At 51.9% G+C, this 14,497-nt stretch overlaps 2 protein-coding genes across 2 annotated transcripts in view; one reads left to right on the top strand and one right to left on the bottom strand.

Annotated features, from left to right (window-relative positions):
* RGS11 (regulator of G-protein signaling 11) overlaps window positions 1-2,570 on the top strand; it is a 9,604-nt gene extending 7,034 nt beyond the window's left edge. The window contains exon 11 of the mRNA XM_009995517.1: window positions 2,562-2,570. Within this exon, the coding sequence (XP_009993819.1) occupies window positions 2,562-2,570 (9 nt within the window). The remainder of the gene's footprint in view (window positions 1-2,561) is intronic.
* Window positions 2,571-3,512: 942 nt separating this feature from the next.
* On the bottom strand, window positions 3,513-14,254 carry ITFG3 (integrin alpha FG-GAP repeat containing 3). Its single transcript, XM_009995484.1, has 11 exons — window positions 13,942-14,254; window positions 12,760-12,876; window positions 12,202-12,390; window positions 9,256-9,386; window positions 7,088-7,214; window positions 6,303-6,441; window positions 5,866-6,006; window positions 5,398-5,476; window positions 4,830-4,982; window positions 3,866-3,968; window positions 3,513-3,724 (listed from the first exon to the last, which is right to left on the bottom strand). The coding sequence occupies exons 1-11, from the start codon at window positions 14,207-14,209 to the stop codon at window positions 3,513-3,515; spliced, it is 1,659 nt and encodes a 552-aa protein (XP_009993786.1). The 5' UTR covers window positions 14,210-14,254.
* Between the last annotated feature and the right edge of the window lie 243 nt (window positions 14,255-14,497).

Here is a 14,497-nt window from a genome sequence, read left to right as displayed (position 1 = left end):
TGGGGGGCGAGCCCCCCTCCCCCCACCCCCCCCCCCCCCGGCACCGGTGCCCACGGCTCTGCTGAATCCGAGGGGCAAAACCAGCCCCCCTGGCACCCCCCGCTGCCCCCCTGGCACAACCGAGCACTGCTGCACCCACGTACAGCCCCGGGGGAGGACAAAAAAAGGCCTTTTGAGCGTGGCCAGAGGTGCCACAGGTCACCAAAGCCGGGCTGGCAGTGGCACGGAGGGAGTGGGATGGGCAGCCGAGCCCCCTCTCCCTGCCCACAGCCCCTTAATCTGGGCCGAGGATCTGGCAGCAGGATTATTCTCCTCCCTGGAGCTGAGCCCCAACTGAGGGGATTAAGGCTGGTGGTTACATAAAGGAGAGGGGGGCTGATGCCTCCCAGCCTCGGACCCCAGCCCTCGGATGACCAAGCACAGGCAGGGATGCTCAGGATCCCACCCCCCTCCCTGCCATGGAGCTCAGGACCCCCACCCACAGCAGGGTCTGACTCTCAGCTCGGTGCTGGAACATCTGCTGGGGACGCTGCCAGCGGGGTTATCTAACTCCAGCCTCCCTCCACATGCTCCCTGCTCTCAGTGCAGGACAGGGCAGCAGGGGCAGAGCCATCAAACCACCACCAGGACACCTGGATCCGGTTATCTAGTTCCAGCCTCCCTCCACATGCTCCCTGCTCTCAGTGCAGGACAGGGCAGCAGGGGCAGAGCCATCAAACCACCACCAGGACACCTGGATCCTTCCCAAAACAAAAGAGAAGTCACATACACAAAAAACCAAACCCAACACCCCCAACAAACCCCAGATCTTGCATAAGCTCAGCTGCAGCAAGAAAAGCCAGGCACCATTTACAAACAATGCAAAAGAGGATTTATTGAAACCATCCTGGTTAGACCAAGTCCTAGAAGGGCACAATTTGCAATAAGTTACAGGAACCAAACCAAACAGTCTCAGTGTTAAAAAAAAAAAAAATCACACTAACACGTAACACAGTGATCTATGCCATTGTCACCCAGCTGAGTTACTGAATCAAGGCACAAAGTCATTCATTAAATACTGCAAAAAATACAAACCAACCCAATTACACACAGAAATAAGCTGGGAAAAGGACTTGTTAAGAAGGTGCTGGTTTGGCACTGATGCATTTCATTGAGCTGCCACAGGGAAATCTGCATTTCCAAAGTCTCTGGAAACATTAAAGGACAACTTAAAGCCAGAAAAGCCCCCTCCTCCCAAAGCTGGAAAGCCAGCTCTCCTGAAGGAACATGCAGTGAGCCCATGGGACAGGTCAGGTCTGGGCAGGGATTGGAGGGAGAGAGCTGAGATGCTGTGACTGCAGAGAGGGAACACAGTCCAGGCACCTTGCTCCCTGCCAGGGGAATTTCAGTGGGATACAATCCACACCCAACACCCAGACAGGACAAGCACACATGCCTGGGGCAGCCACGCTCCAGGCTCTGCCCCTGCTGCTGGGAGGGCAGGATTCAGCTGCTCCTACTGCCCCTGATCCTGCAACAGCCCTGCCTGGGCTGCCAGGCTTCAGGCTTCATCCTGCTGAGCAAAGAGGTGGCTTCAGCTGAGGGGACATGGCAGGGGAGTCTCCATGTGTCCCCACACTCAGAAAACAGCTTGGAAAGCCAGGAGCAGAGGGGGAAACCCAGTGTTTTGAGTCCAGGGTGCTCTGGGGGTTGTGGAGTGCTCTCCTGGGAGCATCCCCAGCTTCCTGCACAGCCTGGGCTCCACCAGCAGCACTCACCCTACACAGCTCCTTCAGCTGCCTGAGCGTGGGTCACAGGGCAGAGGGAGCCAGGGACTCCTTTGGGCAACCACCAGGCCAGCTGGAAGCAGGAGATAAGCATCCAGGCAGACCACAGCAGCTCATTTTGCTGCATGACTGGGAGAGCTGAGGCACGAGCTGCCCTGCAGCAGGGGAAAGCTCAGGGGTTGCCACAAGAACCGAAGCTCAACCCTGTGCAACCCAACTTAGGTTTCCCACCCCACAGCATTCCTACACACACCCTGATCCCAGATGAGGCAAGGGAGGGGGACATCAGCCAAACCCCCTCGGGCACCACGAAACTTCAGAGGTTACCTGCAGGGTGTGTGCTTTCTGCCCACTTTCCTCTCACCCATCACAGACACCCAAGCAGCTGATGGAGAGGACTCGTGTCCCAGCGTGGCTGTGGGGACAGCAGCCTTCAGGACTGAAGAGCCAATTCAAACCATTATCCAGGCTTTGCACCTCATTTCTACCATCCATGCTGGTGCCTACCACAACTCTCAGAAGTCCTGCAGAAGTCTCCAGAAGAGACATCATCTCCACACAGCAACCCATCCCATTCCCTTGGGCAGGACAGAGAGGACAGTACCTGGAGATCCTCACCCAGCATCATTTCATTCCCAGGGCAGGGAGGGAGCACAGAGCTCTCTGGAGCTCTGCCCTGCTTCCCCAAGCAGCTGTGCCTGTCCTACAGCCTGCCCACCCCCTGGCAGAGGGGACAGTGCTTGGGAAAGACTCCTCAGCAGCTGCAAGACTGAAAGAGAGTCTCTCTCTCTGCAGGAGAGCTAGCATTGCCACGTGGGGACAGGGCTTCCCAGAGTAGCAAGCCCAGCTCCCAGGCAAGGTTAAAGTGCAATTCTACTTTGGAAAAATGTCCTAGATCCCCTGGCACTGCAGAACCAGCAGGAGATGTGATGTCTGAGCCAGCAGAGACCAGCCAGCCTGGGCTCAGGGTGGTTTTCATACCACCTATAATCAGAATGGGGACAGAGAGGAACACTGAAGCAGAAATCAGGGGGGAGACCAGCTCCCTTTCTGTCACAGCCTGGCTGGAAGGGAAGCACAGAGAGAGACACAGGTAGGCTTGTGACTGCAGTGTGGGGCACATGGGGCTGCTCTTGGGAGAAAAGGCCATTTTCTCAGTAGAATGACACTTTAACCTGTGCTCTGCTGGCCCAGGGGACAGCCAGCCCCCTCCTCAGCCAGGGCTGGGGTCTGTCACCACACATACACACCTAGACTACCAAAGCAGGGGCCCAAACCCAGGAGAGGGGGACTGCAAACCGACCTGCAGCCAAAGCACCTCTCCTGCAATGAACAGAATACACACCAAAGCTCCATTTCGCACGCAAGCACCCAAGAAACAATCAGCTCCAGCATCCCCAGCAAGCACGTGTTTCCCTCCAGCTACAGGCTGAGGCAGCACAGCTCCGTGGGCACAGGGGGATTGGAGAGGGAAACCCCTCTGCCCTGAGCTGACAACACCTCAGTGCTGGCCAAGCACTGAAGTCCCATCAGCTCTGGGGATAGATGTGCTGGCAGGTGCCCCCACAGCCCGGGCAGCCCCAGCCACTGAGGGTGCTTCCCCACCAGCCACGCTTTGGTTTGCAGATGCAGAAAGGCAGCTTCCTGTTGGAACTGGTGCTCTGGGTCTGCTGGGAGCAGGGCTGCAGAGGAGAGGCAGCTGGGAGATGCCTGGGCCAGGACAGGCTCTCCCCTCCCTCACCCAGTTCACTCCCGGCTGTGGAATCGCATCCTGTAGAGGCGGTCCCGGACGTACTGCTCAGTGTCCACTGCCACCTGGTTCAGCCAGATCACCCTGCTCTGGGACACGTCCTCCTTCAGCTTACGCTTCATCAGGGACACCAGCCCTGGCTCCTCGTTGGGCTGAGGGCCCCTCAGCAGCACGTAGCAGGCGTGACGGCTCCGCTCGAACAGCGCAGCTGGAAGGCAGAGCGGAGGGAAGAGCCCAGCCTAAGGTCCCTGAGCTCAGACTGGCCACCAGACCCAGCACCCACAGTGCCCAGAAGGTACCAGGAGGCTGGCGTCCTTCTGCACCTCCTTGCTGGAAGGAGAGGACTTACCAGTGAAGCCAATGATTTGGTCTGTGCTATTGCGGAGCTCCAGGAGGACGTTCGTGTAGGAAGGATGGAACAGGTAGAGCTTCTGGAGGGGAGCTCTGGATCTCTGCAACCAACAGGAAACCATCAGGACACAGATCCACACTTTATCCCAGAGACAACACCAGCACCAGGCTCAGCTATTACTCATACTCGACAGAATCCAACCACTCAGATACCTCTCCACATCTGCCCAGCTCACCCTGTCTGAGGCCAATAGTGCTTGTGCTGGGATTCTGCTTGCTGCTTAGTACCCTCCTCCCTGCTTCAAGCTCCCTGCAAACAGCAGGCCTGCCCAGTGCAGGCAGGAGACAGATTTTTGCCTTAGGGCTGGTAGAGTTAGTGAGGAGAGCACAGGAAGCTCAGCTGGTGCTCAGACATCCTCCAGGACACAACCTGACACTAACGCTGGCAGCCACTGTCCCAGAGGGCTCTGTGAGGCTGCCAGAGGCTGCCTGGGCACAGAGAGAGGACATCCATGTGGACCCAGGAGATCACTGCATGCAGTACTGCCATGGGAGGCACCAGACTGAGCAGCAGCAGCTCCAGAGGGACCAAAGCAGTAGCATCTCACCTTGCCACACCAAGGCAGGGCTCTGGGCAACCCACTGACTTTGTTCATAAAGCCACCAAGTCCCTTTTCTCTACATAGCCAGGCTAAGGATGGCAAAAGCTGGTAGTGTCACCACCAGCTGCTAGCAGGGACACTGCTATGGGAATTGTGAGGGCCCAGTACAGACCAGACCACACACAGAAGTCTGCCTGCTTCCAGCAGCCCCCACTGGCCAGAAGCCCCACACCCAGGGCAGGAGGCTGCAACACTAGTGGCACAGGGAGCTGTGAGTGTGAATGCTGGGAAAAGGGGGAAGCTGCACCCAGTTCTGCCCCAAAGGCTGCAGAACTGCAGGCATCCAGCAGCACTGCTCACCGTTTGGTTCCCTGCTGCCTGGTACTCCCCCCAGAGGAGGAAGGCGGAGCGATGATCCGCAGTGGGAAGCGCGGCTGGCCCAGGGCTCCCTTCTCTCCAGCTCAGCTTCAGGTCCCACTGGACTGCTCCAGATCCACTCTCAACAATCATCACCTGGCAGGGAAGAGAGAAAAAGGACGTCAGACCAAAGAGCTCTGACAAGGCCTGAGAGAGAAGCCAAGTCTCTACCCCACGCTGTCTGTAGGAACCAGCATCTGACCCACAGGAAGACGAGGGGACACTTGACACTGAGCACCCCAGAGCTGTGGGAACTGGGGTGACCACATTCCAAGTCACAAGTTTTGCAGCTATTTCAAGAGGTTCAGAGCTCTGTCTTTGAAGCTTCTTGCTGAGAAGAGAATTAAAGTGCCTGAGCTGGCTTCAATAACCTGTTGAAAGAGACCTTTTCCCAGCTTAAAGCTTCCTAAAGTCAAGCAGAGGGAACACATCCCACCAGCTGCCCTTGATTCAATACCTGCCTGAGCTGAGACATGCAGAGAGAAGGGAAGTTAGGAGGAAACATTCAAACCTTCTTTCTGTTGGGTTCAATTTCACTCTCAAGGACAAGACCAAGAACATCAGGTTTGTAGTACCCAAGCAGAGGCTCACTAAGGGAGAGAAAGAGCACAGAGAGATCACAACACAGCCTGGGCATTCCTTCTTCGTTCAGAACAGCTCTGTCCTCCCAGCACCTCCCCAGGCAAGAGACTTGTCTGCTGGGCTGGGTTAGCTTGGTACCACCCCAGCTCTGAGCCCACCCCTAAAACAGCTCCACCACAGCAGGCACAGGGTGAAGAATCAAAGCTTTAGGCTCCTCCCTTCCCAAGGGGTGCCCAACACTTGCGAGCAGAACCCACAACGCAACAAGCACCGTGCAGGTGTAACCCCAGAACAGGCTTTTGGGTTCCAATTAATTAAAAAACCCAGCATCTGCCAGGACATCAGTGCTGCTGGGAGCCTGGAGATGCCTTCATCCAGCCCACAGTGCTAACACTACCTCAGGACACGGGAGGCATTGAGGGTCCACAAAGCCTGCAGGTTCTGTGCGTTGACCAGCGTGGCCACCTCCGAGCTCACAACCAGGATGTTCTCCCGTGATCTCCCAGGAATTCTTGCCAGGTAACGAATCCCTCCAGAGCTGAACAAGGACAGAGAAATGATGGATGTTTTCTAGACTGTGGATAGTTTTATTGTGTGGGGTTTGGGGTTTTTTTTCTCCCTGCAAACAGGAACCTCCAGCCTGCTTGTCCTCCTTTCCTGTGAAACCCTGAGCTGGCCATCAACACCAGCCCTCTTCCCAAGGGATCCCTCTTTTTTGGATGTGCTCCTGGTCCAAAAACCACGTAGCCAGGGAAGAACAAAACCACAACAGGCCATCCTGGGAGGAACACCAGGACCCTCCAATCCCCCAGCAACCAAGACACAACCTCCCACCTGAGAAGGGCCAAGCGGTGCGTGACAGGGTCGATGTTCTTCTCCCACTGAGGATCTTGCTCAAGGCTGGGAAGCTTTCTTTCCATCCCTGTTGCTGCACTGTAGAGATCTTGCAGGGAATATGCATAGAGAGAGTTTTCTGTGCAAAAAAAACCACAACAAACAGCCACAAGAATGAGGGAGATAAGTTATCCTGCCCTTGCTCTGAACTCTCTGATTTTCCAGATCTGGCAGATGAACAATATTTTTAGGGCTTGCATCACAAGCTGTACTGGTATTTTGAGCCTCAAGCCTGCTTTTCAACCCTTTTAACAACTTGTCTGTTCATAATCCAAGTATCCCACAGTAATAATTTGCTATAAATGACTACTTAAACCTTACATTCTCAACATTTGTTAAATAAAATTATTCCAGTACATAACAAACCTCAGCTTAAGCAGAATCATAGAAACACTTCACAGACTGGTTTGGGTTGGAAGGGACCTTCAAGTTCATCTAGTTCCAACCCTGCATGGGCAGGGACACCTCCCACCACCCCGGGCTGCCCCAAGCCCCATCCAACCTGCCCTTCAACCCTGCCAGGGATGGGGCAGCCACAGCTTCCCTGGGCAACCTGGGCCAGGCTCTCACCACCCTCACACCAAAGAATTTATTCCTCATGTCCAACCTAATCCTCCCCTCTTCCAGTTTTAAGAATGTAAAACACTCTTTCAGACAACTGCTCAGGAATCCTGATTTCACAGAGCTAATCTCTGTCTCAGACTGAATCCCAGACAGAACTGTACCTGTATAGAAAAGGAAGTAGGAGGACACCAGATTCTGCCTGAGATAACGAGCTTTCCCATCCACATCCAGGCTCCCAGGGGAGCCAATCTGCTTGCCATTTTTTCCTGAATGGATGAAGGTCTTCACCTATGCAGGGAAGGGATTACAAAAGAAAGGGGAAAAAAATTAAAAGGTTCAAGCTGCATCACAATGTTATTGCTCCAACACGAGTGTTTTCCAAAGCTTTTGAGCAGCTGGTGGGGACCAGCAGCTCCATGGGAACAGCACAGGCTTGGGTGAAATGTCTCTCCCTGGCTCAATTTGAGCAGTGACAAGGATGGAGAGGACCTAAAGGCAGAAACAAAGCAGCATATGGACACAGAAGAAACTTGGCTTCAGACAGCAGCTCTGCTAAGTATTTTAAGTGCCCTGTTCTGCTCCTCCTGGGGCTGACATGAGTCCAAGGGGATAAAAATGCTGACAGGTTTCTTTATATTCTTTGTGCAGGGTAACAGAACCCACTAAAAAGGTTTTGCCCAGGAGAAAAAAGGCTAAAAGCAGGACCAGATTGAAATGTCTGGGCAACAGACATAGTCTGGGGAGAGCAGCACACACTGAGGAGAAGAGAAACAGCTTCCACCAGGCATGCTGAGTCAGGCAGGAACCCTTCCCTTTTCCTTGAGAGGGAGAGACTGGGAAAGAGAAGGAAATCTGCTGCTCTCCAAGTGAATCTGGAGAGTCTGGCAGGTGAATGAGGGACAGAGTTTGCTGGAGAGAAGGGGAGAGCAAGACATCTGCCAGCTGTTCCCAGGCTCCTGCACTGGGAGCACATACCAGCTCCTGCAGATCAGCTCCACCTTTACTCCCACGGACAGGAACAGCCAGAGGTTTTCACACAGCCAGTCAGAATACACACTCCCTTGCTCACTGCATTGCTCAACACTCCTCTGGGCTGCTACAGGCAACCTATCCTGAAAAATGTCCTGTGTTCCTGGATGTGTCTGTGCTGAAGCTTCCAGCAGGTCAACAAGACTCTTGGAAAAAGCTGCCACCTAAACCCCCTGCACACAGAGCCTTCCCCACAGGCTGCTCAAAGCTCTGCCACCCCAGGGAACTGCAACATCAGGTAAGGTTCAACTTCAGGCCTTGTCAGCAACAAAGCTCATTTCCTGAAGTTCTGAACCTTCCTCCCAACAGGAATGTCTTTTTCCAGGCTGCAGAGCTGCACTCAAGCTTCCTACATGCATGTGTGATTTCTCAAAAAAAAGCACATACTTTTACTTCAGTTGACAGAGTGATTGCCAAGCCCAGAGGGAGGAAGGGAGGAAGTTATCTAAATACCAAGATAGCCAGAGAGGTTAAATGGAAAACAAATCAAAAGGCAGCCCTGCAGAACAGAGACTACATTCAAACACTTCTTGGCTGCCTAAGATTAAAACCAAAAAAAAATGTATTGAGATAACTGGGATAGCAAAAGCAAGGATGAAAGAAAACAAAAGAGAAATGTAGGAGTTGCAGGGGATGGAATTTCTGATGAGTCTGGCAAGAAGAATGTCTTGGGCAGCAGGACCCTGTTTGCTCATGAGGACATGGGGCTCCTACTCCTCCCATCAGACCTGCAGGGAGCTGTAACTTTAAGCAGGTGCTGTTGTGCATCCTGGATGCTGATGTTTTGAGTGTAAAAACACACTTAGCTGCATGACTTTCCCTCAAGAAGATGGGAACAGCAACAGTGGAAGGGAGGCAGCACCAGGAGCTGCTGTTTCCTGACCAGAGCCAGGCAGAGCAGCCACCCTGGGCAGGCAGAGCAGAGGCAGGGAAGGGACTGGAAAAGGGCAGCACTGGCTGTCAAATGTGCTCTGATCCAAGAGCTAAACCTGTCAGGGCTGCTGCTCTTCCACCTCTCTGAGCAGACTGCTAGAAAACTGCAAGCTCATCTCAGCCAGGCTGGCTCCACATGCAGCCAGGAGTGCAGGCTGACCTGGGGGAGGGATCCTGGTCAGCTTCTTCCTTTCTTCATTACACCATAAAATACCTGCACTGATTTGGGAGTGCAGGGTGGGAAAGAACCTACCCCAAACCCACAGGTATCAGAGGCCTCTGGACACAAACTACAAGATCAAAATCAATAACCTGCCATGCCCTGTGGCTCAGCCACTGGGTCTATCCCAGCAGCAGAGTGACATACCTTATTTCCTGTAGCAATAAACATGATCAGGTCCTGAACTCCATCACTATCCACATCTGGAATCACTGCCACAGGAGGCAGGATGGTGTAATTAGCTCCAAAGTCACTGGATTGTCTCCACTGAACCTCCCCTACAAGACAAAGTCATTGGGAAACATTCACTGGGAGGCACTTCAGGTTGAAAGGCTTTTCAGGCTCCTGCTCCTGGAGCTCTTGGCAGCACCCAGGCACAACAGCAGCACCACAGGCCACTCACATCTCTGAAAAAAATACTTGGATTTGTTACTATCACAACAGCTGTGAAGGAGAAGAATGTCCCTAGGAAGTCACAGGAAGGCAAAGAATCTTAGCTCTGGAGAAAACAAGTAGGCAAAGGAAGGACAGAACTTTTACATAATAATATCCTGGCTCCAGCAGAGTCCTAAGCTACAACTGTAAGATCAGGCTGATAAAATCTGCATTTCAATGCATAAGGCTCTGTCCTTTGCTGGTTATACAGTGGATACAGTTTTGGAGGAAGCCCCTCACACTCTTAAAAGAGCAGTCTGATTGAACAGGAACAGGTAACAAGGAGACAGATTCAACACAAAGGACTTGAGAAGCTTTCGTGCTCCACCACAGACCCCAGCCCAGTCCCATCTTGCTCCATCCACAGGAGATGAGACTATTCTGTCCCACATCTGGAGTGCCAGGGTGCTTTCCCAGAGCCTGAGGTCACAGCAGAATCTCAAGCCAAGCTGGAAATTAGACAAGTGCCTAGGCAGCAAATCTAACCTGGGCTAAAGGGGATTTGGCTTTTGGTCCAGAAGGAATAATAAAATGAGGACTTAAGATGATGGAATTCAGCTCTGGCTTCAAGCAGCACAGAAGACACAAAGCAGGACTGCTTGCCTCAGGCTGCAGGAGGTCCAGGCACACATCCAAGACTCTGCTCTCCTAGTCTGCAGCTCACAAGCTACCTGAACTAAAGGCAGGTCTTTCCTACTGAGCAGTGCCAGACCCCAATCTCCTGCCCTTGCCCACTTGTTCACTAAACACTTGGAAGCTCCACCACATGGTGGGTGTGAAGAAGGATCCCTTTTTGGTTCTTCTAAAAGAACCATGGAGTAATGAAGAATTGTGACAGGAAATGGTTCATTCCTTATTCTTCTCACTCATCATTTTGTAGACTTTCCTCACTGCCACAAATTCTCCAGGCTGGAGCTGTGGTTTATTTAGTGATTTCTTGCACACAAGCAATTTCATACATCTGGTCATTGTGGTCCCTTTACTGCCATATTCCTTGGGAGGTCAGAAGAATTGACAGGGACAGAAGAACTCACCAGGGGCTGCTGGAGGATAAGATAAAAGGAGAAGGTGTGACAATACACTTAGCCCTGTCTCTCCCTCCAGACTCTGCTTCTGGCCCTGGCAGAGATGGAATATGCAGCTACACAGACTTCTGCTTTGACCTGGAACAGCTAATCTTAAAACTCTTGTGTCCCAGTTTGCTTGTCAGATAAACATGCAGGAATGTCAGATGTCCCACACAATCCAATCCTACTGCCTCCCTTCTTGTTTGCTCAGGTCACTTCTTCTGGCAAGGAAGAAAGCAAAGCTTAACACAACCCAGACTGATAGAAAAGCACTCAATTTATCAGCATGTAAAGATCAAAACCACTTCAGACACTTTCAGATTATAATCTCCCTCCTTCTCCTTCAGTATTCCTACAGGCTGAGGCAAAGGAGCCCTGGAATCTCACCAATCCTCCACATGGATGAATCATTAACAGCTAAAGATTCTTCTGACAACTGTTTTTAGCTCAGTGTGATCCAAGTCACACTTTGCCACTTTCAATATATTTAGCCCATTTAAACACATTTCTTTTCTGATCTGCCCTCCTAACCTCCAGTATAAGTCAACTACACCAAGAACCCCCTTTTAAGCTACTTAATAGCAAAATGGTACAAAACACATCAGCTTCAGGGTCACTCACTTTTCTATCTGAAGCATTTTTTCATCTCTTGCTTTTAATTTATCTTTGGAATGTTTTCTTTACCCTATTGTTGCTGTGACCTGTGGCTCAGCCTGGCTCCTTCTCTCCATGCCTGTGCTATTTATTTATGGATGTCTGTAGTTACATGCCTCTGGCTCAGCTTTGACCTGGAAATTAAAGCTACACCAGATTTTCCTCAGAGCTATGCCTCTTGCTGTTTCTCTCTCCCAGGTTTTGGAAAACAGGGGGTGAGGGGTTCCATATCAGAGGATGGAATCCCAGGCATATTTTCAAGGGAGCACATGCATTGCTTAGAACTTTTGAAACAGTGACCCCCAAATTGGAAACATATTCCAGGCTTCCTGAGTGAGGAGGATCAAGGTGCAATAGATGGTCCCTGCCCTGTTCCTAGAGAAGTACAGGTTCTCTTCACCCTCACCCTGCCTTAGGCAAGATGATGATGATGATGAACTTCTCCATCTATAGGCTCAGAAATTAAGAAGAGAATTTGTCCTACATGCTCTCCTTGATGACACTGAAATCATAAATCCCTAGAACTCCCACTCCTCTTGCCACCACAAGCACTTGGAGCACTCACACGCAAACTGAGATGCACTGAGGGTTTATGTCCATCCCCCGAGAGTATAAAGTAACACTCACAACTAGTGACTGCTTCTCCTCTTTCAGAAGCTGTTGAAAAGTCCTTCTTATAATACAGCAGCTGGCACAAGGCACCAGCACAGAGCCCAGCCTTTGGAACAGACAGGCTGCCAGAACAGGCACTTCCCATCAGCGCAGCGAACGGCTCTGGCAAGGTTTGCAAGATCACAGACACCCAGTGCCCATTGTTCCTGTACCAGCAAGTCCCATCACGCTGCTGTCCCCAGCCTCTGAGGTCTGAAGGTCAGCAGGGGAGGAATGCAAGCAGCACTGTCCCTTGTATGGTAGCAGGACTCTGCTCCCCACTCACCTGTCTGCAGGTCAACTGCCGTGAGAGCCTCAGGCTTCCCCACCAGCAGGCAACCCGGGGCCTTGGCCTCCCCGAGCTGCTGGATGCCACATTCCAACCACTCCACCTCCTGGGCTGCAGGCCTCTCCCACAGCACCCTGCCATTCGTGCCAGACACAGCAGCAAGGAAGGCACAGGGAGAAGGCAGACCTGGAGAAAAGAGATGTCAGCAGGACCGCTGCCGGCTCCTTCCCACCCGGACCTGGCACCCACCCAGCTCCTCTCCCCACCCACCTCATCTTGTTCTCTCTCCCAGTCCCACTGCAGCCTCACTAATTAGAACTAAAAGGCACTGGAAGAGGTTGCCCAGGGAGGCTGTTGATGCCCCCTCCCTGGAGGTGTTCAAGGGCAGGTGGGATGAGGCTTGTGCAGCCTGGGCTGGTGGGAGGTGTCCCTGCCCATGGCAGGGAGGGTGGAACCTGATGATCTTGAAGGTGCCTTCCAACCCCAACCATTCTATGATTCTAAAAGAGAAATAACAGCCCTTCTACTACAAGGCTTTGTTTCTGAGACAGCTACCTTCATCCAGACAGGAGGTGTTGAAGCTGCTGCTGCCATTGCCAGCTTTGAAGGCAAAGATGACATCCTGCACTTTGTCTTTGTTCACGTCTTCTATAGCAAGAAACTTGTAGGCCACTGTCAAAGAGACCACAAGGCAGGCACTGGTGAGAGTTGCCTCCACCAACAGCAGAGGCAGCTGGAGCAGAACACAAATTCCTAGAGACCTACTCACTGCCTCCATCTCTGACAGTGTAACATCAGGACAGATTGGCTTTTGTACTAAAAAAAGCCATCAACGTGAGTATCAAGGACTGGAAGTTGATGCCAAAGGCCTTTTTAAATTTGCAATCCCCAGAGGATCTGTCTTATTTTTAAAGCCAAGCAGCCAGAATTTGAACTATGTTGATCAAAGAGCAACTCTGGGCTTGGTGTGGGCTTTGCTATTCCCAAAAGATAGAAAGAAAACAAACAAAACACAGGAAACTCAGCCCCAGATATTCCACCTTTCTCCCTCTCAGCTAAAAACAACTTTATTCAGCTCAGAATAGCAGGATTTGGGATTTCTGCATTAACACACAAGGCTCAGTCCCTGCTGGTGAGCTCTAGTGTTTATAGAATAACCAGCACACCCCCCCTGCACTTCAGAATAAAGAAAAGCTTTCACAGAAGTGAACGCCAAGCCACCAGGGAGCAGCACCCAGGTTGAAAAGGCCACTAAAACCACCATAAATGTGGACAATTTATAGAAAAACAACCAAACAAGATGCAACTCCTCTTCTCCCTTTACAGAGAAAAGTTAGGAAGTCACACTGACAGAGGGAGAATGTCCCCAGACCTCAGCTCAGACTTCAAGGGAACATTTTACACCCCAAACCTTCAGAAAGATTGATTCCCAGCTCGCCTTCCTCATGTTTGTTTGGGTTTTTTTCCAAATGAGGCCAACCTGCTACCTTGTTCATGCTTCAGAGCAGCATTTGACTTCTCCATCAGATCCTGCAAGCATTTCATAGATGCCTGCTCTAATTCTGATGGGCTGTTGCTTATCCAGGTCAGTTATTCCCAGCTCTCACTCCCCAAGGGCAGCATCTCTGCAGGCCCAAGCTCCAGGCTGCTCTGAGGCACAGCTCCACAACTCCAAATCCATGGCACAGCAAGGAAAGGGATTACTGGGAAGGATTTTTCCTGCTACATCCAGCTCACCTGCATTGTCGTAGTTTCGGAACCACGTTCTTTCTGAAACTGGCCTCTCTGGGCAAGGAATGATAAAGGAGAAAGCAAAGACAATGATCAGGCAGAGGAACAAGGAGATGAAGAAGGCAGCAGTTCGCCAACGGGACAGGCGGGACAGCTGGGAGGGCTGCTTGGTGAGAATCCTTCTTCTCTCCACTGAGTTGTCATGGTTCTCTTGAAGTTTCACATCCTCAGTCTTCAGAGGGTGGATCTCAGCCTCTGAGTCTTTGTTATCCATCGCAGCTCACTCATGGGTGCTCAGACACCCTCCTCCCCCTTCACCTGACACACAGTGGGAAGAGCAGTTAGAACAGGGTTTAGGAGGGTAAGAAAAGCAACCAAAAGGTTCTGCTACTACCTGATATCCACACTGGAAACGTTGGGTGGGAGGAGAGGAAATCAGTGTGTTGTCACACAGAGCTGGAGACAAAGTGCTGTTGGTACCAGGGGTCTCCCAGATGGAGGAATAGGGAAGAGACCATGGGGATGCAGGAATTCCAGTGTTTCTCCTTCCTCAGAGATGGAA

Source organism: Chaetura pelagica, unplaced genomic scaffold (genome assembly GCF_000747805.2).
Source record: "Chaetura pelagica isolate M959 unplaced genomic scaffold, ChaPel_1.0 scaffold124, whole genome shotgun sequence".
NCBI classification, from domain to species: Eukaryota; Metazoa; Chordata; class Aves; order Apodiformes; family Apodidae; genus Chaetura; species Chaetura pelagica.
This window is presented reverse-complemented; position numbering and strand designations above follow the sequence as displayed.